Source organism: Mirounga angustirostris, unplaced genomic scaffold (assembly GCF_029215605.1).
Source record: "Mirounga angustirostris isolate CCGP_5_RB_7025 unplaced genomic scaffold, mMirAng1.0.hap1 SCAF_10, whole genome shotgun sequence".
NCBI classification, from domain to species: domain Eukaryota; kingdom Metazoa; phylum Chordata; class Mammalia; order Carnivora; family Phocidae; genus Mirounga; species Mirounga angustirostris.
This window is the reverse complement of record NW_026991718.1, coordinates 123,671,413-123,694,044: the sequence shown is the minus strand read 5'-3', so window position 1 is coordinate 123,694,044 and position 22,632 is coordinate 123,671,413. Positions and strand designations below refer to the sequence as shown.

Below are 22,632 nucleotides of genomic sequence, written 5' to 3'. Positions count from 1 at the left end.
CAACTTTCTCCATTCAGAACCCGTGTCCCTGCCAGCTGGCCTCAGCATGGCTTGATGAAGGAAAACTGTCAAGTGAAGGTATTGAGACTTCATTTACCATTGCGCAATATTTACCAAAGGATAAAACCTCATTGGTGAAGTTCCAGGCCAAAGGTGAACTATCACTGAGCATGGTAGGTTGCCAGAAATCCTATAAATCACTCACATAGTTTGCCCCAGAAAGCCAGTTTGAGGTGGCAGGATACCCAGTTCTTTTTTTTTTTTTTTTTAAGATTTATTTTATTTATTTGACAGAGAGAGAGATAGCGAGAGCAGAGACACAAGCAGGGGGAGTGGGAGAGGGAGAAGCAGGCTTCCTGCCGAGCAGGGAGTCTGACGTGGGACTCGATCCCAGGAGCCCGGGATCATGACCTGAGCCGAAGGCAGACGCTTAACGACTGAGCCACCCAGGCACCCTGGATACCCAGTTCTTGAGCCTGGCTCAGAGTATTCTTGTGATCCTCTGAAGGCAGCAGTGCATAGCAAGGCAGATGAGCAATGCAGGTGCTCTGTCATCCACTTACAGGTGGCGATACAAGGTAGGAGGTAGCTGGGTGAAGGTGAGCATGCACTGGGGTGGGCTGGAGTCCTGGACACTGCCTTTGCACAAAGAAGGAGGAAGACTGGTGCACACTGACAGAAACACTGTAAATCCAAAGCCATGGGTGCCATGAAGCTATTTATTTATATCTAAAAATATCATTCTAGATCTAAGTTTTCCAAAACTTTGAGATATGTTCAATGAAAAAAGGCCTTACTCTTAGTCCAGTTTTCTGAGTTCCTCCCTTAAAGGGTACTTAGGATCCTGCGCATGCCCAATGCCCTTCTTTGCACACTTCAGGTGCACTAACTGAGCCAGAGAAGAGAAATATAATCACACCCAGGCTGGGTACCACTCACATACAGAATTCTGGGTGAATTCTTTGGTCATCTTGAGATAGAGTGTCGGACAATGACAAGGCCCCTAGGCATCACAAAGACACAGAAAGACTGCTCCCCTCAGAATTCAACATCCTGGGGCTTTCCAGATAATGTTAAAGAGGAGAAAGTTTTGGACTTAGAGTCAGGAATACTGGTACCTTGTTTCATGTCTGCCCCTTTTACCAGGAATACTGGTACCTTGTTTCATGTCCACTCCACATTCCAAGGGCTCAGACAGGTGTGTCACCTCTGTCTCAATTTTCTTATAAGAACACCAGAGACAATAATCTCCATCTCACAGGAATAGTGTTGACACCACCTGGGCAGAGGACTCATCCAAACAAGCCACAGATTAAAGCTCCTGCCTCCAGACCCTTACCCACACTTACCTCTCAAGGTGCTGAGTTGAGTGTCTGCAGTACCTGGCTGACAGCTCTTTTATGTGGCCTCTTCTTACTTGGGGAGGGGGAGAGGAGGTTGTGGCCTGGGACCAGGGCTAGAGGAGCAGAAAAACAACGTCCAAAGGCCTAGAACTTAATGGTGATTTGGGTTGTGGCAGATCTGTAAGTTCTGCCCAGGAACTACATGTTGGCCATATCACAGACTCTTTCCTTTGATACTCTCCCATTCCCAAGTATTGGATTTTCTTTGATATGAGCAGTACGTCCTCCTAAGCTAGGAGGAGCACTGTGTACCTTATCGCAGTTCTGGCCACCCAAACAGACCCAAGTCTTGAGTCTATCTGACGCATTTGAGTCTGTCCATAGGTAGACTGAAGGGTCGTTTGTGTATCTATTTGCCTTGGACTTGCTCTGTGCTAATAAGGTCCCACTCAACACCTTCTCTGTATTGACTCTGTTTTGCTAATTAAAGCATAACGCCATCTCCCACCAAATGCCCTGGGGGTTTTATGTGGATAAAAAGAGACTGAATAGCAAGGACTTCAGGAAAGACAGATGACCACCCAGCAAATGACGGAAGTGAAGTGATCGAATCTAGCAACAACATCTTGGCACAAGTTTGTGAGTTGAGGGCTGGGGGGATTTGCCCACCAAATCTCAGAGAGGAGCTCCCATACCCATGTTTTGGAGCTTATTAGGAAAAAAGAAGAGTCAAGTGAGCAAGGGCAAGGGCTCCCAAGAAACAGACCTCCTTCTTCCAAACTCTATGTCCTGGAATATTTCATACACTGACTGGAGACGTCCATGTACGGTGATTTTTTTCCCAGGATACGTTGGATGCACTGAGCAGTGGGAAATGCATGTCAGGATTCTGGAGGCTTGGCTCAGGAGAGTGGATGTATAGAGACAAAAGGTAGAATTCGGGGACCTGGGTACAAAGGTGTGGGAGCAAGCGGAATGGAAATTTGATGGGAGCTGCAAATGGTGCCACACCTAAAATGATTGAATTGTGGATTCCCAAGTGCTCACTTTCTACGGCTGGAAAATGATGTTCCGGGCAGGGCAATCACAGCCCTGCCCTGTGTCTGGCTCAGATGTTGGGGTTCCTTAGTGGGCTGTTCGAGGAGCACAGTCACTGAGAGTGCCAGGGAGGGTCCTCCCAGGATTCCTGCCATACTTGGTTCTGGGTCATTCAGATGGGTCTGCAACAAAGCTGTGTAGAATTTAGGAAAACAGCAGGCCTTTGCTTTTGCTTTCCCTCTCTGTATATTTTATACAAACAGACACACACATATACATATATATACACATACACATATACACTCATGTTCATATATATACATAATATACATACCTATACACACCTATACATGTATAGATACAGAATATATATACCACATACACATACACACACACATATATATATACAGACAGGCATATATATGCATAGAGATATGTATATATAAATGTCCATATATGGATATGGATTTATGTGTACATACATGCAAATTATTATGTATATGTACATATTATATATGATTATATGTATCCATATACACACATATATTACACATATATATAGTACCTGCATATGGTTTTTTTTTTTTAAAGATTTTATTTATTTATTTGAGAGAGAGAGAATGAGAGAGAGCACATGAGAGGGGGGAGGGCCAGAGGGAGAAGCAGGCTCCCTGCCGAGCAGGGAGCCCGATGCGGGACTCGATCCCGGGACTCCAGGATCATGACCTGAGCCGAAGGCAGTCACTTAACCAACTAAGCCACCCAGGCGCCCCTGCATATGTATTTTTGACCTGTAATGTGCCTATGTGTTCTTCTAAAACTGTAATTTTGTATTGTTGGTGTCTGCTCTCATAGTCCCCATCCCTGAACTCTCCAGAAATCCTAGTGATTGCTTACCCCACAGGTATTTGTATTTTTTAAAAAGATTTTATCTATTTCTCTGAGAGATGACAGACTGAGCAGGTGGAGGGCCAGAGGCAGAGGGAGAGAATCCCAAAAGACTCACCGCTGAGCATGAGCCTGAGGTGGGCGCTGTCTCAGGACCCCAAGATCATCATGTGAGCCGAAAGCAAGAGTCCACGGAGTCAATTGGGAAGAACCCCAGCAGGCAGGCAGGTGGGCCTTGCTGGAGGTAGGTGTGCAGTGTCACACTCCAGTCCAGTGTTTCCTGCTGGGCATCAGTGAAGGATTGTCCAGAGGAGGAAACCCTCCTCTCTCAGGCCAGAGCCTCTGGCCCACCTCTGGCCTGCACCCACAAAGTGTGCCCACCACCGCCTCTGGTAGTTGTCTGTGTCATAACAAACCCAGGGTGCCTAATTAAGGAACTATAGGAAGTTATCTGGAATGCAAGTGTTGGGTTTAGGTGCTGAGCAAACCAGGGTTCCAGACAAACATCCTCCTCTAGCCACATCATGACCGCTCACTCTTTTGCCTTGAGCATGTCCCTTAACTTCCTTCGGATTGGTTTTCTTCATTGAAAAGGGACAGTAATCCGAACCTCAGAAGGAGAATGGTGGGGGGATGGGGTGGGGGTGAGTCAAGTTTAAGAAGAGGCCTTCCTGGAAGCCTCCTACTCTGTGGCCAGGGTCTAGTCTCCACCTGCCTCATGTTTAACTTGTCCCTTATGACTCCAGGCTGAGGAATGTTCTGGTTAACATTGGAGGATACCACACATGAGCAGATTCTCCCCTGGGAGTACTGGTTCAGTGAGCGGATCAACAATAAGGCTGGGCCTTGGGGACCTGGCTGGGGTGCTGGGGCCAACAGGAGAGAGACTAGAGAAGAATGACAAGGGAGAGAGATCAGAGACCTAGACCCAGAGAAGGGGCACTCAGGGTCTGCACTAGGTACTCAATGATCACAAGCACTGGGACTAAAATAGGCAGGTCTGTGGACATTTGTTCTGGTTTATTTGACAGGAACAAACAGTTCAAACTGGTGGAAGGGTGCATTCCTGTTCATATCCTCTTGCCTGGGTTCTGAGGTCTCATGCCTTGGTGTGACTACAGCAGCTCAGCCCCCTCACCTACTCAGCAGGCTCATGCAAATATTCCCGCAGAAGGTTGAACAGCATATGTTATTTGCTTGACAATCTTGGTGATATTCACATGGGCGTCTGCACATGTATATGTTGGTATGCTTTTCACAGACCTTGATTTCTTTGATCAGCTCTATTTCTGAAAAAGAACAGGAACAGGGTCAGTGCAACCAGATCCTTTGCCTCACCCAAAGACCCCAGAACTCAGGTCCCACACATGACACTCTTGGACTTTTCAGGGAACTCACTTTCTGCCCTTCACTCAATCCTGGTGATTGGTAGTATCTTAAATCCTATATCCCCCCATTTTCTGCCAACAGATCTCAATACTTGGCCTTCCTGGGTCCTCTGCATACTCTGCAGCCAGGACCCTGTCTCCCATGTTAGTCATGGCCTTGGTGAAGTACCCCCCCACACACCATAGAATCTACACTCTGAGAACTCAGCAGAGACTGAGACATCCTGCAGATCCTCCCCACTCTCCAGAATTTGCAGGGTCCAGAGAGGAAAATGACTTCCCACTCTGCCCCCTCTCTCCTGTCATGGTCACTTTCTCCAGGGCCCTTGCCTCTTCCCAGAAAATACCACTTGCACTATTTCCCTTCCACTGCCACCATCCTGGTCCCTCCGATAATTTTGACTTGACCCTGTACACCCCAAAACTTGCTTTCCCATGGTCCTTTCATTCTATACCTACTCCCACCAACATTTCTGGAAGTAATGTGTCACATGTGTACAGAAATCTAAGAATAGTTGTTTGGTTTCCCCATGTGATTCTCAGCCCGTGATGCACCTTTCACTACTCTATGTACCGTTTGTGTCTGAGTATTTGGAATGGAGAATCAAAAGACGTAGGTTCCCCCACCACCCCCATCACTGTTCCCACGGCTGGGTAAAGGGGTTAGAGGGCCATGGTTTGGGAGGGCCCAGAGTCTTCATAGTGCTGTGGTCTGAGCAGGATGTGCTGAAAGGTTCCAATTCCCAGGTCCTCAGAAAGGACACAGCCCTTCCTGGCCCCCTTCCCCTCCCTGTCCCCTAGTCCATCACCTACTCTGCATCATCTTCGGTTTCCGGTACCCTCCCTGGGCCTGCAGCAGTACACAGAGGAGCAGGATGAGCAGCAGAGCCTGGGTTGGCATGACTCTGGGCAGAGTGGAGAGCGCTCAGTCTGGCACAGACTTCCCTGGAGAGCTGGGTGGTTATCCTGGGCTCCTCCCTGTTTCCACTGGCCAAACAAGGAGTCCTGTTTCCTCTCCTTTGCCTGCCCTTACCACAGCCTGTTCTCTGTGGGACTTGGGCTTCTGCAGAGGATTCCTGCTCTCACATGACTAACCCCCTCTTTTGCAAACATTTTTTTCCTACTTTTTAATTTTAAGGTAATTTACAGAAAAGGAGAAAAGTATAATTTTAAAAAAATTATGGTAATCTAAGTGTAGAGAGTTAACATGTGTCTTTTTATTACCATTCTATTTTTTTCTTTACAAATTTAATATAAGCAATTTATTGTTTTCTCACATTTGGAATCACCACCTTTGTTACCCATCTTGTTTCACCCTCATTTAATGAGGTAAATATTTCACAATGTGGTTTTACATAATCACATACGTCTCACTTAAGAGAACTGGGTGTTATACGAAAACAATGAATCGTGGATCACTACATCAAAAACTAATGATGTATTTTATGGTGACTAATATAACATAATAAAATTTAAAAAACCTAAAAAAATAAATTAAATTAAATTAAATTAAAAAAAATAAATGCCTATTGTCAAGCATTTGCATTGTACTAATTACTGATTATCTAGACAATATATTATGTTGAGCATTTTCTTTTTTTTTTAAGATTTTATTTATTTATTTGTTAGAGAGAGAGAAAGCGTGAAGGCACACAAGCAGGGGGAGAGGCAGGCAGAGGGAGAAGCAGACTCCCCACTGAGCAAGGAGCCTAATGTGATGTGGGGCTTGATCCCAGGACGCTGGGACAGTACCGGAGCTGAAGGCAGATGCTTGACCAACTGAGCCACCCATGCGTCCCTGTGTTGAGCATTTTCAACCATAAATCTTTTATTTTTTTAGACTAATATAAGAGAGGTAAAATTTATGGGTGTAAGAATTAAGTAGGTATTTTAAGTATAAATAAATATATACACACATGTTTGCATGTATACTTATATTTACACACACATATATATGGAGAGAGAGGGAGAACTGGTTTTATAATTAAACATGTTTAAATCATGTTTAACTCAAGAGAGGATGAGTATCAATTTCTTCAAACCTCGTAAGTCACCATAGTGTAAGTTGGGAGATAATGGGCAGGAATCAGCCCTCTATTGTCTATAAAAATTTGAGTAGCAGAGGAATGTTCATAGGTTTTGTGCTAAGACAGATGGGGAGTTGAATCCTAACCCCAATATTCGACAGTGTCATAACACCAGGACAATCCTATGACCTCTATAGATTTAGTTCACTCATTAATTCTTGGTACCTCCACAGTGAAGATGAAATAAGATGACATCTATAAACACCTTCATAGCACCTGGCACTCAGTAGGTGTCCAATATAGTACATTTGTCTGATCTCCAATCTTGCTTCCCAACCTCACAAAGCAAGCCCCAGGGTCCAGAAGAATTCTCTTATCTCTTATTTTATACTGGGTATTAAGACCCAGCCCTGGAATTGGACTCTTAGAAGAAAAACCTTTTGGTCCAGGAGTCGGGGGGATTTGCAAGCCTATCCAAGCAGATCTGTCAACTCCAGGTGGATTGGTGGCAGAGCCAGGAGTAGATATAGGAACTCAAAACAGCCTTTTCAAATGAACTACCTCTACTCTCTGAAAGAACAGAAAATGTGGGGAATTTGTTCTGGTTTAATGGAGTGAGGGGGTGAATCCTGAGTCAGGGACCTTTTCTATTCTGTGAGGTCAGAGTCAATTACTCGACCTTGTCCTTCAACCAAAGTTATTTCTTCCTGTTGACAGCCTCCACCATCTACTCCCTTGGGGGACACCCCTCAGCCTTTCCTTCTCCCCTGCGTCCTTGTTTACCCTAGTGACTGTGGACAGATCTCCACAAACTGTCTCCTCTTTCAATGTTTTCTGGGTGGGATAGTTTTACCCAAAGAGATGAAATCCTCACCCTTTAACCTGAAGTCAATTGTACGGACCTCCCTCTCAAAAAAGGATTCCTAAGGGATGCTTAAATTTCCATCATCAGCCATTTTTTCTTTGGAGATTGGATCCTTTACAAATGCAAATACTGTATGGTCTCATGTATATGTGGCCAGAAAACAAAAACAGCCCAAACTCATTCATACGAAGAATAGTTTGGTGGTTGCCAGTGGTGGCAGGTAGGGTGTGAAGAAAATGGTGACGAGGGTCCAAAGGTACAAACTTCCAGTTATAATATAAATAAGTCCTGGGGATGTACTGTACAGCTTGTTGACTGTAGTGAACAATAGTGTATTATATTAAAAGTTGCTGGGGTACCTGGGTAGCTCAGCCAAAGGATGGAAATGAGGCAGGAGTTGATCATCATCATGGTGTATGAGATGCGGAAGATACTTCTAGAGTCCTCCCATCTGCACTGACATAGAGAAGGAGCATGGCTGGAGCATGCATTTTTTTGTGATCCCTTGTCTTCTTTCATTCTTTTTCTCAATGCCTCTTGTAGTTGAATTTATTGTGTCTTAAAATCTTGTAACAATCTTTATTTCTGAGATGACCTTTAACTTTTTCTTTCCTTTTTGTATGTTCTGTCTACCTCTTATTTCATGTTCTCCTGGATTTTTGGTTATTTTTGGGCAATTTTTAAATTTCTGATCCAAGGTAATTTTTTCATCTGTCAAAATCTTTGTTTACAGATATTTATTTAATTAAAGATGCAGATGTTGTATTACCCTTCTCTTCCTGACAAGGTGTTTCTGGTTAGAGAATTTTTTTTCCTGCAGAAATGATTCAGTTTTCATTCATTCTGCTTTCTTTTATTCATTCTGTTGTTTTTAATGTTGTGGCTGAATAACATCCAGTGCACAGTGATAGCTTCCCACTTCAAGTGTCAGAGTCTCTACTTCTGTGCTGTGGGTTTTCTCTGGCTCCCTGACAGCTTGCTCAGCTTGTGTGGGGAACAATCTTGAGGAACAAGGGGTTTCATAAGCCCAGGTATCCAGGAGGGGATGGGAATTAATGAATAAACGCCTCAGCTGCCCCATCACTGGAGATGAATGCAGACATTTGGACACATATTTTACAGGGTTCCTTAGAAGGTCCCAGGGGGAGTAAGTTGCAGTTTGCCCCCATGGTAACCATAATCATAATCATGATACACTCCTCTCTTGCCTGTATCACCTACCCCATCCCCACCTTGTGTGTGTTGAGAGATCTCCCAAGTAAACTCCTCTACCCATGTCCTTGTCCTAGGATTGGTTTCTGGGGGATCCAAACTAAGGCAATGCCCATAGACCCTTGTCTTAAAAGGGTCTTACAATTTTTTTAAGAAACAGAGGAGGATAACAATGTCCCTGGAACTCTCAACTCTCAAGGTTCTGACTGTTTTCACTCCCTTTAATTGTGTCACAAGAGCCTCAGTGACCCTTTACTCTCTGCAAAGTGTAATGTACCAAAAGATGTGAATTATTCAGCCTCAGAGGCACAGGACTAAACAGAGTACTTTACTGGGGAAACCTGGGAGCTATGCAGGTATAGACAGGGTCTCTAGACATCGGACATAAAGGAAAGAAGCATAGAGATGGGATCAAAAGAGAATGATACCATGTGTGAAACGAGGCTGAGCTAGAGAAAGGGGAATGCAGATCCCAGGGCTCTGTTTGGGGAAGAGCTGAGCCCTTGGAATGTGGAGTGGAAGAGTGGACGCCAACGTGGAGCATCGGTCAGGTGCATGGACAGAGCTTTGGATCACGAGCCAACTCCTGGCAGTTGTTCAGGTGCATCCTTATGCACTGATGATTAGGAGCCTGGTAGAATGTAAGACAGGACCCGGTAAGCATCTTGGGCTCAGCTTTTCTTCAGAGGGAGTCTTGAAGTGACATGCATCTTTGCACAGGAGGCAAAAACAAAGTGGATTTTCTCTGGGGAGCTATAGCTTTCCTCCTTATAGGAGAAATGGGATGTGGTCCGGATAGAGTGCTGGTGATTGAACACTAGGTTGGATGTCCTGTGACCTCTGTGGAGCTGGTCTCTGGGATTTCACCATGTCTGCATCCTCCCTGCACCCGCTCATATTTGCCAGCTTTGATTCATGACCACGTCTCTTCCCAAATCATTTCCCAGAATGCCGCTGTCCAACCTTTTGCCAGGTACATGTTCAACTCCCAAGTGTGGTGTGTGTGTGTGTGTGTGTGTGTGTATTTGTATAAAATATACAGAGAGGGAAAGCAAAAGCAAAGGCCTGCTGTTTTCCTAAATTCTACACAGCTTTGTTGCAGACCCATCTGAATGACCCAGAACCAAGTATGGCAGGAATCCTGGGAGGACCCTCCCTGGCACTCTCAGTGACTGTGCTCCTCGAACAGCCCACTAAGGAACCCCAACATCTGAACCAGACACAGGGCAGGGCTGTGATTGCCCTGCCCGGAACATCATTTTCCAGCCGTAGAAAGTGAGCACTTGGGAATCCACAATTCAATCATTTTAGGTGTGGCACCATTTGCAGCTCCCATCAAATTTCCATTCCGCTTGCTCCCACACCTTTGTACCCAGGTCCCCGAATTCTACCTTTTGTCTCTATACATCCACTCTCCTGAGCCAAGCCTCCAGAATCCTGACATGCATTTCCCACTGCTCAGTGCATCCGACGTATCCTGGGAAAAAAATCACCGTACATGGATGTCTCCAGTCAGTGTATGAAATATTCCAGGACATAGAGTTTAGAAGAAGGAGGTCTGTTCCTTGGGAGCCCTTGCCCTTGCCCACTTGACTCTTCTTTTTTCCTAATAAGCTCCAAAACATGGGTATGGGAGCTCCTCTCTGAGATTTGGTGGGCAAATCCCCCCAGCCCTCAACTCACAAACTTGTGCCAAGATGTTGTTGCTAGATTCGATCACTTCACTTCCGTCATTTGCTGGATGGTCATCTGTCTTTCCTGAAGTCCTTGCTATTCAGTCTCTTTTTATCCACATAAAACCCCCAGGGCATTTGGTGGGAGATGGCATTATGCTTTAATTAGCAAAACAGAGTCAATACAGAGAAGGTGTTGAGTGGGACCTTATTAGCACAGAGCAAGTCCAAGGCAAATAGATACATAAACGACCCTTCAGTCTACCTATGGACAGACTCAAATGCGTCAGATAGACTCAAGACTTGGGTCTGTTTGGGTGGCCAGAACTGCGATAAGGTACACAGTGCTCCTCCTAGCTTAGGAGGACATACTGCTCATATCAAAGAAAATCCAATACTTGGGAATGGGAGAGTATCAAAGGAAAGAGTCTGTGATATGGCCAACATGTAGTTCCTGGGCAGAACTTACAGATCTGCCACAACCCAAATCACCATTAAGTTCTAGGCCTTTGGACGTTGTTTTTCTGCTCCTCTGGCCCTGGTCCCAGGCCACAACCTCCTCTCCCCCTCCCCAAGTAAGAAGAGGCCACATAAAAGAGCTGTCAGCCAGGTACTGCAGACACTCAACTCAACACCTTGAGAGGTAAGTGTGGGTAAGAGTCTGGAGGCAGGAGCTTTAATCTGTGGCTTGCTTGGATGAGTTCCCTGACCAGGTGGTGTCAACACTATTCCTGTGAGATGGAGATTATTGTCTCTGGTGTTCCAAAAAGAAAATTGAGACAGAGGTGACACACCTGTCTGAGCCCTTGGAATGTGGAGTGGACATGAAACAAGGTACCAGTATTCTTGACTCTGAGTCCAAAACTTTCTCCTCTTTAACATTATCTGGAAAGCCCCAGGATGCTGAATTCTGAGGGGAGCAGTCTTTCTGTGTCTTTGTGATGCCTAGGGGCCTTATCATTGTCTGACACTCTATCTCAAGATGACCAAAGAATTCACCCAGAATTCTGTATGTGAGTGGTACCCAGCCTGGGTGTGATTATATTTCTCTTCTCTGGCTCAGTTAGTGCACCTGAAGTGTGCAAAGAAGGGCATTGGGCATGCGCAGGATCCTAAGTACCCTTTAAGGGAGGAACTCAGAAAACTGGACTAAGAGTGAGACCTCTTTTCATTGAACATATCTCAAAGTTTTGGAAAACTTAGATCTAGAATGATATTTTTAGATATAAATAAATAGCTTCATGGCACCCATGGCTTTGGATTTACAGTGTTTCTGTCAGTGTGCACCAGTCTTCCTCCTTCTTTGTGCAAAGGCAGTGTCCAGGACTCCAGCCCATCCCAGTGCATGCTCACCTTCACCCAGCTACCTCCTACCTCGTATCGCCACCTGTAAGTGGATGACAGAGCATCTGCATTGCTCATCTGCCTTGCTATGCACTGCTGCCTTCAGAGGATCACAAGAATACTCTGAGCCAGGCTCAAGAACTGGGTATCCAGGGTGCCTGGGTGGCTCAGTCGTTAAGCGTCTGCCTTCGGCTCAGGTCATGATCCCGGGCTCCTGGGATTGAGTCCCACGTTGGACTCCCTGCTCGGCGGGAAGCCTGCTTCTCCCTCTCCCACTCTCTCTGCTATCGCTATCTCTCTCTCTGTCAAATAAATAAAATAAATCTTAAAAAAAAAAAAAAAAGAACTGGGTATCCTGCCACCTCAAACTGGCTTTCTGGGGCAAACTATGTGAGTGATTTATAGGATTTCTGGCAACCTACCATGCTCAGTGATAGTTCGCCTTTGGCCTGGAGCTTCACCAATGAGGTTTTATCCTTTGGTAAATATTGCGCAATGGTAAATGAAGTCTCAATACCTTCACTTGACAGTTTTCCTTCATCAAGCCATGCTGAGGCCAGCTGGCAGGGACACGGGTTCTGAATGGAGAAAGTTGGAGAACAGATGTAAGCATCTAAGATGGAAGCTCCCCAACATCTGATCTTTTACATTTTAAAGGCTTCTCTCCTCCTTTGCTTTCTCTCCATAATCTCCTTCTCTTGTTCTTCTCCTCAGGTCTCCTAAATCCAACCTGCTCAAAGTCAATGTGTCTAAGATTCACATGCCTAAAACTTGCTTGTTTCCAGCTTCTAAATTTCACTTCTTCTGAAAGGAGAATAAGCTTTCAAAGCCCCCTTTGAAAAATTTTGCACCTTTTAAATGATCTCTAGTAGGACACTTGCTTTTGAGCAGAGGAATTTGGGTTGATTCTTCTAGAGCAGCGTTGTTCACTAGAACTTTCAGGGATGATGGAAATGTTGTATGTCTGAGCTGTCTAATATAATAGCCGCTAGCTACATGTGGCTACTGAATGCTTGAAATGACTAGAAGCCGAATTTTAAATTTAACTAAAATTGTCACATGTGGGTAGTGGCTACCATATTGGACAGTGCAGAGGAGGCTCTTCTGCCTGGTGGAAAATATCGGAAGAAATACAAAGACTTCCAGGGAGAAGGACAATCACTGCCTTGTGACCATGTAATTCATAACATTGGAATTTTACTCTTTTCTTGGGCTCTTTCTTTCCCCCCCTTCCTCTTTGGTTTTAGGATGGTAAAGCAGCAGATAAAGGTAAAGGGGACAGATGGGAGAGCTCTGGGAATTTTGAGTGGTAATTAAAGCTCCTCCTTCCTTGTCCCACCTTCCCCCACCCCTCAGCTGCCAGTTGTCAGCCGGGTATATCCTCTTCTGCTTCATTGTTTTCGCCTTAATAATTACTACTATCTATGGGGAAATGATTATGATAGTGATAGCTGAATTATTGTCATTACTTGTATGAGGTGATCATATTATTTTGTCTCTCCCACCTGTCTATTTTATTCAGATTGGTTAGTTGTTTCCTTGCCTCTTCAAGAAAACTTAGGTAGGTCCCCAAATTTTGTGTGACTCTTCAGTCGCAAAACATCTCAACTTAATAATCAAATGCGCAGGCCCATGTAATTAGCCACAACTCCACAACTGTTGAGAACTGAGGGCTCTCCCCTCCCTCAGAAGCTCTAGTTGTGGAAAAGGGTCAGTATCTCCATCTTGGGCTCTTCGTGATTCTGTTCCTTCACCCCCATCTGGCTATAAAAAGTTTCTGTCTCGGGCACCTGGGCGGCTCAGTCAGTTAAGTGTCTGCCTTCAGCTCAGGTCATGATCCCAGGGTCCTGGGATCGAGTCCCACACTGGGCTCCCTGCTCAGCAGGGAGTCTGCTTCTCCCTCTCCCTCTGCTGTTCTCTCTCTCTCTCTGTCAAATAAACAAACAAAATCTTAAAAAAAAAAAAAAGTTTCTGTTTCCTAGGTAGTAGAGGCAGGAAGAACCAATAAGCAGGAGTAGGACAGTTCTCACACAGTACGTACTCTCATAAGCTGACTTGGTGCTTCTGGCACTCTTTCATGGGAGATTTCAAGGGTTCACTGCAGACAGAAAATGGCATCTGGCCATTTACAATTCAGATGTGCCCGAACTGCAGCTCTCTTCTTTGGTACTATAGGCCACTTTAGAGCCTTCAGTCATGACTCAGGTCTACAGGATCCTTACAGATTTCTGGAGACACACAGTAAACTCTATGAGTAGTACCCACAAAGCCTTTTATCTCAACTTGGAATTAGAAGACAGCTTCCCCACTTACTCAAACAGAGCTTTTTCGCAATAGAATCTTCAAAACCCTCTCTACAATTCATTCAACTTCGGATCATCTATTTAGATGAAAGTTTTAAGAGTCCCCTGACCAGTTCGTTTCTGACCATCAACTTTCTCAAGTCCTACGTAGTAACCCATGTCACATAACTCACTCTGGAATCACTCTGGTACTCTGACTTAGGGTCTGAACTAACAATTCCATTATATTATCCTATTACATATGTTCTTAAGTGAACAAATCAGGGCACTTGATGGGTTCTGTTATTCCAAGTTCGTAAAAATAATGAGTACAACAAAAAGGGACATACATACACTGGTTATCCCTCGGGGGTGGAATTCCTAATGCGTATCCACTTCCTTGACGTGTTTCATTTTTGTTTTTGACAAACGATACAAGCTGAAGATTTATTACTTTTTAATCAGAAAAAAGCCATGCATTCTCAAAAGAAATAATTTTTTTAAAGATTTTATTTATTTATTTACTTGAGAGAGAGAGAGAAAGAGAAACAGCATGAGAGGGGATAGGGTCAGAGGGAGAAGCAGGCTCTCCGCCGACCTGGGAGCCCGATGTGGGACTCGATCCCAGGACTCCGGGATCATGACCTGAGCCGAAGGCAGTTGCTTAACCAACTGAGCCACCCAGGCGCCCTCAAAAGAAATTATTTTGCAAAGGAAGTGGCATGTAATTTGAGAGGGGGAAGTAGCCTGAGGAAGCCAATGGCTAGCTTGACATGTTGTTAGGTGCCAGAGGGTGAAAAGTAAAAGAAGGGGAAAGAATAATCGAATATTCACAAGCACTTTCTCTCTCTGACCTTATTCACCTTAATTCCTGTTCTACCCATAGCGGCATTGGGAGAAGACCTGTCTTCTGCCAGAACTCAACCCAAACACACAGAGAGATGACCATGAAGCCCTGGGTTCTCCTACTCATCATGCTCATCTATGGGGTTGTGATGCTTCCGCCTGTGCTGGGAGGCCTCAAGAACGAGACTTTTTGTAGGTGGTATGACATGGGAGGAGGGGGCTCTGCCCAAGCCTGGCATGTCTGGGGTAAGTGATTCTGGGACCACCTTTCCTGGATCACAACGCTCCTTAAAGCAGAGACATCCAAGAAAGATTTCTGTTGGGTGTTCCGAATTTGGTGCCCCTCCATGCTCCCCCTTGGAGCTCTGACAACAATAATGGGTATACAGAAAGGGAACATAGCTTAATCTATAAGTCCATCCCATAAGCTAGCAAGAAATGATATTTTCCAATGTTAGGCTACCTTAGACAGGGGAAACACCAACACAGAGCTTTCCTCTGAGCCCATATTTTCAGATCTCTGTGCCTTTGATGAATTCCAATAGGGCAATATTATTTACTTGGAAGGGAAAAATCTTTTAGAATATGAAAAAGTGGAAAAGACAAAAAAGGGATCCTTAGGAGTCAAAGTTTGGGGTCAGATGATTAAATGGGGATAAAGAAGGGAGGGTTATGGGCCAGTGAAAGAGATGGAATTTGGGGAGAGGCTGAGTGCTTAGCAGGTATGAGTAGAGAAGCAAATAGACAAGGGAGAAAATAGGTACCCATTCTCCCCCAGCTCAGTTTTCCATTCTGTAAATTGGGTATGGAAAGTGGAGCTAGACAATACTGCCATCCCTGAAATCCCAAGTCCAGTGAGAATAGACTTGGTGAGGTGGTGCCATAGATGGTGAGGTTGTCCTGGGTCCTATCTTTAGGGAGCTTGGGGAGGGCCCAAAGGCCTGCAGTTCTGTGGGGACATGTGAAAAGAGGGAAGGCATGTGATGTAAGAAGGGTCTCCTGTGAGAAGACACAGCTAAAAGTCAAGGAAAGGAATTTCTTAAAATGTAGAGAAACATTTTGTTTATGACTTTGAGCTCAGGTTTCAGAGCTAGGGGAATGTTAAGCTTGAGAAGCATTTCTTCTCTAAGACGTGGGTGGATGGATCGACCATCTACCATCATCTACCATCTACCATCTACCATCTACCATCTCAGTTCCAGCTGGAAGAATAGTCACTGAGCAGTGCTGGTACAGCCTCCATTAAAGTATTGTGAGAAGAGGTGCACTAAATTACAAGAGTGTTTATCTCCCAATCATACATGCTGTTGGACCTTCTGTGGAAACATCTGCTTGGACAATAGGTGAGTTGGTTAGAGTGGGAAGTTCGGGCGTGGACATGCTTCCTCACTACTGGTCAGAAGCTGTGACATGGAATAGATATACCCAAATCCTGCTCAAAGAAACAGGCAGGATAAGGCAATGTCCTCCTATCTCCATACCTAGCTGCCATTCGGGGCAAAAAACCCAAGACACCAATGTGGGGTGAGGGGGCTCCACTTTCCATCCTTTGCTTTCATTCAGTTCCCCCAAAGGCCTACCCATCAGTTTGTTCATCCCTCTTTTGTCCAAGGCCATGACTATTGCCTCCTTGGTCTGGCGTCTCCATTGGCTCCTTGTCTCAGGCAGGCCCAAAGAGACCCCATCTCCACCTATCTGCCCAGTTGGCAAATCTCTTGGGAGAAATAGTTTAAAATGGGTAACTCCTGATAGTACAGAAAAAAAAATTCTGTTCCCATTGACAGGGACCAGGGTGCTATTAAGTTTGGGAATGGAGGTCCCCATGGTTCCCCGACTTTTAACCACTTGACTTGTCTCTTCCAGAGAACCCTTTAAATCCATGCTAAACCCCTAGGTTCTAGCTGGCACACCACTAGTGTGGGCTAGAGGATGACTATGTAGTCTAAGAAGTAAGAAGAGTGCTTCCTGGACCCCTGTTCGGTTATTCACTTGCCTGGCTGAGGACCCTTCATTATCCCCTTGATCTCTCTACCCTGAGAAAGCTCAGGTCTCTGCCAAATAAACTGATAACCAACCTGAGGGCTCTGCATTGTGTCATACTCCATTCCTGTGGTTCCTTTCTGTCTTTACAATGACCAATGGTTGTTCCCATCCAACTCTGCCTTCCCTGTTAGACCTATATATTAGTCAATAGACTCGCATCTGTAGCAAAAAATGCAGAGATTTATAAAAACCTCACTAAACAGCGTAAAAGTTTATTCTCATTCACAATACATTTCACTGTAGGTGGTCGGTGAACGACCCCCATGCCATGCATGAGTCAAGGACCCTGAATCCTTCTATCTATAACTCATCCTCTCCCAGGGACTCCACCGCATCCAGCCAGCAGATGGGAGAAGAACGGGCAGCATGGAGGCTCCTACAGAAGGGTTTTAATGGCCAGGCCTAGAAGTGGGGCTCTGTTTCCATCCACATTCTATTTGCCCTAATGTAGTCAGAGGGTTGCCTTATTTGCAAAGGAGACTGGGAAATACAGTCTAGCTGTATGCCCAAGGACAACAGAAAGCAGGATTTGGTGAACTCATGGTGGTCTCTGAACTGTATACTTATGCAAAGCCAAACGCCTCAGCAAGACCCAAGACCCTGACCTCCACATCACTGTCTAATGGAACAAGCACTGCCCCCGCCCAGCATGAGAGAAGGCATTCCTGCCCTCAAGGTGGGCACTCTGAGCTTCCAGAATGATTCCTCCTTCTGCAATATCCGTATCCGCTCACTCCCACCTGTTTTGTTTGCCTGGTAGTTTTACCTGGGTAATATTATTCATATCCTGAGCTGTCTGCTCATTCCAGGCAGGCTTTCCAGCCCCTACTGTTCCCCTAGATTATATTGAATTTCTACCATTAGTATCTTGAAGAACTTCCCTTGGATGAGGAGATTATAAGGTCCCTACAATGTATTCATATCTGTGCCCCTTCCTGGTCCAGAGAATGAGATATTCTCTTTTAGATGGGATGAGTCAGCATATCACACTTATCAACTGTAGACCCCATGGAAAGGTTCCAGAATGGGATACAGCCAAGACCAAGGCCAGGCAAGGGACTGAGGCCTAACAGAACACTGGTCAGTGTCCCAGAGCTCAGAGTAAGGAAAAGGCACAAGGACTCAGGGGCTCAGGTAAACATCCTTCAGGAGTGGGGCTTTGTCTTGACCTTCAGGGATAAAGAGCACTTGGAGCTCGATTGAGTGAAAGTGGCTATTCCTTCCTGACCAAAGAAGTAAGAGAAGAACAAGAGGTTAGGGACCCCCAGTGGAAGGACCAGGGAAGGAAAGCGTTGTCCACTTGAGGATCCTGGATATTACCGGGAAAGAAAAGCCATTTTTCCTCTGTCCTTCCGGGTTCTTGGCGGAGACCCCCTGCGATAAGAGACAGATTAGCAGGAGAAAAAGGAACAGAAGTTTACTAACATGTGTACCTCCACTCTACATGGGACAGACCCGGAAAACTCAAGTCACTGCCCCAAATGGTCCAAGCCGTCTTCTTCAATACCACCTTCAGCTAAAAACAAAAGATGTGGAAAGGAAGGAGAAGGCCAGTTTTGGGAGGTCACCAGGAAGGCACAGTGAACAATGGTATGGTTGTTATGCAGATTTCTGCCACAGGCTCCACTGATAAAGAGTTTCTAGAGGTTGAAAGTCATCCTTCTCTTCCACTTACAGAGAGACGGACACCCTTACAAATGGAGATTTCCCTCATCCACGTACATGTCTCTTATGAAGGGGAGCAAATTTTGCCAGGCCAAGTTCTGCCTCTTTAGCATATTGATTATTTGAAGCTGGTTATTTTTAAGAAACAGCAGACACAGGTGAAGCTCTGAAAACCGAGTAGAAGTTAACCTGTTTGTAAGAGACTGTCTAATGCAATCCTGGGTCATTGAGAGGTGGAAGGGAGAGAAGATGTGTTGCCCCAGGTGAGCAGTTGCTTAACTTTGGAGTTTTGACTTTCTTATTTCAAGGCATCTTCCCCGATTTTCCTCCCTTTGAACATCTGAAGGCCTTTTATTCAGTTCATCCTGGGCATTCTGAAAAGGATGTCATTTTAAGGGGGACAGTTAGTTCCTTGACAATCAGAATATCAGAATTGTACACTTCGGGTCACCTCTTCTATTTCTTGTTCTACTTGGGACAGAAATGGGAGCACACTGGTAGTAAGAAGGTAGAGCCAAAGAACGCACCCCTAGCTGAAGCCGCTCATCCTAAGCATCCTGTAAGTAGTTGCTTTTCCTCCGTGGGGGCTCAGAAAGTCCTCGGCCTCTGCACCAGCGCTTCTGGGCTCCAGGGCCATACCTAGAAGCCCTGGGGACTTCCCTTCACCATCATGGTGGCCCTTCACACTCTCCTAGATTAGGGAGCCCGTTTCCTAGATCCCACCTCTCCCTCGTTCTTAACGACCTCATTTTGTAACATACACGCCACAGGAGCTTCCTGAGAGAGAACGTGAGAAATAAGTAAAATAGAGACTTCTTATGCCTCCATTCTACATTAATACCACTTTGGCTGGTATTTCAGGTTGGATAAGTTTCCGCTGTGTGATGATAGGAACAACAAAGAAAACAGTGGCTTAGATAAGACAGGTCCATCTTTGTTCACGTGGAAGATTCAGGTATTCGGGATCCAGAACACGTTTGGGGACAACACAAAACCATGGAAGATCCAGGCTCCTTCACCTTTTTGCTCCATTGTCCTTGACATGAAGTTTCCATTTCCAAGATCATCACCACCTCATGACCCACAAGGTCTAAGCAAGATATTAAATATGCCCCTCACCCGGGGCACCTGTGTGGCTCAGTCGCTGGGCGTCTGCCTTCAGCTCAGGTCATGATCCCAGGGTCCTGGGATCGAGCCCCGCATCGGGCTCCCTGCTCAGCGGGAAGCCTGCTTCTCCCTCTCCCGCTCCCCCTGCTTGTGTTCCCTCTCTCACTGTCTCTCTCTCTCTGTCAAAGAAATAAATAAAATCTTAAATATATATATATGCCCCTCACCCAAGAATAAAATTCAGACAGATTAAAAAGTTAAATCAAAGTAAGAAAATTTCAACCATAGCCAAACTAGAGGAAAATGGAATACAGTATTCCTCAAAACTGGAGGAGGAAAGGCTCTGTGGCCTTGATAATAAAATGGCACTGTGGTGCAGCATTTTAAAAAATATTAATCGAGCTCTTGTTTTTCTTTTTCTGCAATTCCTTGTTTTTCCATCAAGCCCTTTGAACATGAAATGAGGACATGAAGCTGAGGTTTTTTTCCCCCAGGGAAAAGGGATCACAAAATAAACCAGTGAGGATGGAGTCATGTTCATGGGTCTGAGGGCCAAAACAGTTTTGAAAGCCATTATTGCTCATTGAGAGGGAAAAGTTGTCGGTGGGAAGGAAGACACAGGAAGAGTGGGTTAGGAAGAAACGGAAACAGCCATATAGGTTTGGAAATCCCAGCACAGAAATGGGACCACCCGTTAAACAGGATATTTGTTTTTTGTTTTTATTATGTTATGTTAATCACCATACATTACATCATTAGTTTTTGCTGTGGTGTTAAACAGGGTATTTGAATATGATCTTTTGTTTTCTACTGCTGCTGTAACAAGTCATCACAAATTTAGGAGCTTAAGCCACACAAATCATTATCTTACAGTTCCCTAGGTCAGAAGTCCCACACAGGTCTCATGCCTTACAATCAAGGTGTCGGCAGGGCTGGGCTCCTTTTTGCGTTTGGTCTCTAGGAGGAAGGATCCATGTGTGTGTTCATTCAGATTGTTGCCAGAATTCAGAGCCTTGAAGATGTAAGACTGAGGTCTCCGTTTCCTTGCCGCTGTCGGCCGAGGGCCGTTTTCAGCTTCTAGAGGCCACTCACATGCTTCGGCATGGGCTCCATTCCTCCATCCTCAGAGCCAGCAAGGGTCAGCTGGGTCCTCACGCTTCAGATCTTAGCTTCTTCTGCTGCTCTCTAACCCACTGCAGCCAGGAAACTTACACCAGTCCCACCTGGCTCCCCATCTAGGTCCCTACCCTTCATCACATCCGCAAAGCCCCTTTACCTCCTCAGGTCAGGAAGCCCCTTTACCTCCTCAGGTCAGCATTACCACCCAGGTTCCAGGGACTAACACATGGGCATCTTTACAGGGGCCTCTATCCCCTTTACCTCTGCTTACACTTAAAACCTGACTAAAATGTTGTGAGAGAGAAAAAACCACATTAACACACAAGGTCAAAGAGAACAGGAGAGGAAACGGTAAATAAGCGTCTTTAAGACATTGAAAGCTAGAAAAAGATGGCTAAGATGCCAAATTCTTTCATTAGAAAAGACAAAACCAGACTGCCTGGAGGATATGTCCCGATTCATGCCAGTTTGGGGGGCAGGCTGGGTGAGGACTACATAGCTAGCTGAATTAACCAAAGAACCACAGAAAGTCTGAGAACTGAGCCATCAGGTGTCTGAAGGTGGAGATGTGCATGTGGTTGAAAAGAGGTTGTTATGAAAGCCTGTTTAAGAAGCAGTCAAGGGGCGCCTGGGTGGCTCAGTTGTTAAGTGTCTGCCTTCAGCTTAAGTCATGATCCCAGGGTTCTGGGATCGAGCCCCGCATCGGGCTCCCTGCCCTGCGGGAAGCCTGCTTTCCCTCTCCCACTCCCCCTGCTTGTGTTCCCTCTCACGCTGTGTCTCTCTCTGTCAAATAAATAAATAAAATCTTAAAAAAAAAAGAAGCAGTCAAAACTTGCTTTTATTCATTGTCTTTATTTGCTGTATGTAAATTCAGCGGTCTTTTTTTGCGGGGTATGATCCCATTTGTGTATATATTTTTTATTTTTTTTATTATGTTCAGTTAGCCAGCATATAATACATCATTAGTTTTTGACGTGGTGTTCAACGATTCATTAGTTGCGTATAACAGCCAGTGCTCAGCTGTCTTTCACCATTCTCAAATCTCTTGAAACTCTTCGGGACTCTCTGAAATTCAACTCCTTCACAGAAGAATACCTCAAGGCCCACTGCTTTCTTCTTGAGATATTTGAAGATATCCAACAGGATTTGCTGTATCAACCCGGTGCTTGCCTCCCTCCCACAGTGATCATGGTTATCAATCTATGTACGTATTTCTCTAGCGTTCAAAATATTATGCCATGCCCTGGTGACTCACTACAGCTTTCTAGGGCCTACAGAGCTCTCATAGTTTATTTTCTTGTGCACAGAAGAATCATGAACACATTTTATGTGGTCAGACTTGGGTGTGTCCATTGTTCAAATGCTGGACACCTAGCAATTTTACTTCTAATATTGTGGGATTTTTCAGGCCCCTTGGCTCATGCCAACCAAATTCATAAGGCTTCATTTTTGTAGAAGATATTTTCACTTAGTAACGTGGGGAAGATGATATCGATAATGCACAATATGTGTAAACAAAGTGAGCATGGAGCAAACTGAGGTATGAGGCAGGGACTATACATTCTCTTGCCTGGGTTTGTGGCATTTTTGAATGCACAGTTCCTTAGAGAATTTTTTTTTAATCTGGATAGGTGTGATGCAGGTAAAGTCAAACTGTTGCTTTTAACCTCTCCAGTGCGTCCACACTTGGATTTTTTTTTTGCTCCCACAGTGTGATGGAACTTCTCTGTTACACTCCTGGACTTCCACAAAGCTCTGTCATCTGTGGGTGATTGTCTAAATGAGTGTTCTC

The 22,632-nt window shown here is 45.1% G+C and overlaps 1 protein-coding gene across 1 annotated transcript; it reads left to right on the top strand.

The window, feature by feature from the left end:
• Nucleotides 1–15,007: 15,007 nt before the first annotated feature.
• LOC135361844 (protein WFDC9-like) lies at nucleotides 15,008–16,800 on the top strand. The gene is made up of 3 exons (XM_064573551.1): nucleotides 15,008–15,152; nucleotides 16,132–16,249; nucleotides 16,770–16,800. The coding sequence occupies exons 1-3, from the start codon at nucleotides 15,008–15,010 to the stop codon at nucleotides 16,798–16,800; spliced, it is 294 nt and encodes a 97-aa protein (XP_064429621.1).
• Nucleotides 16,801–22,632: the final 5,832 nt, after the last annotated feature.

Bases quoted from the DNA above. Each gene is read 5' to 3' on its own strand.
- LOC135361844 (XM_064573551.1), top strand. From the start codon at position 15,008: ATGAAGCCCTGGGTTCTCCTACTCATCATGCTCATCTATGGGGTTGTG. The intron at 15,153-16,131 runs GTAAGTGATTCT...GTCACTGAGCAG, and splicing joins CCAAGCCTGGCATGTCTGGG to TGCTGGTACAGCCTCCATTA. The intron at 16,250-16,769 runs GTGAGTTGGTTA...TGTCTCTTCCAG, and splicing joins AACATCTGCTTGGACAATAG to AGAACCCTTTAAATCCATGC.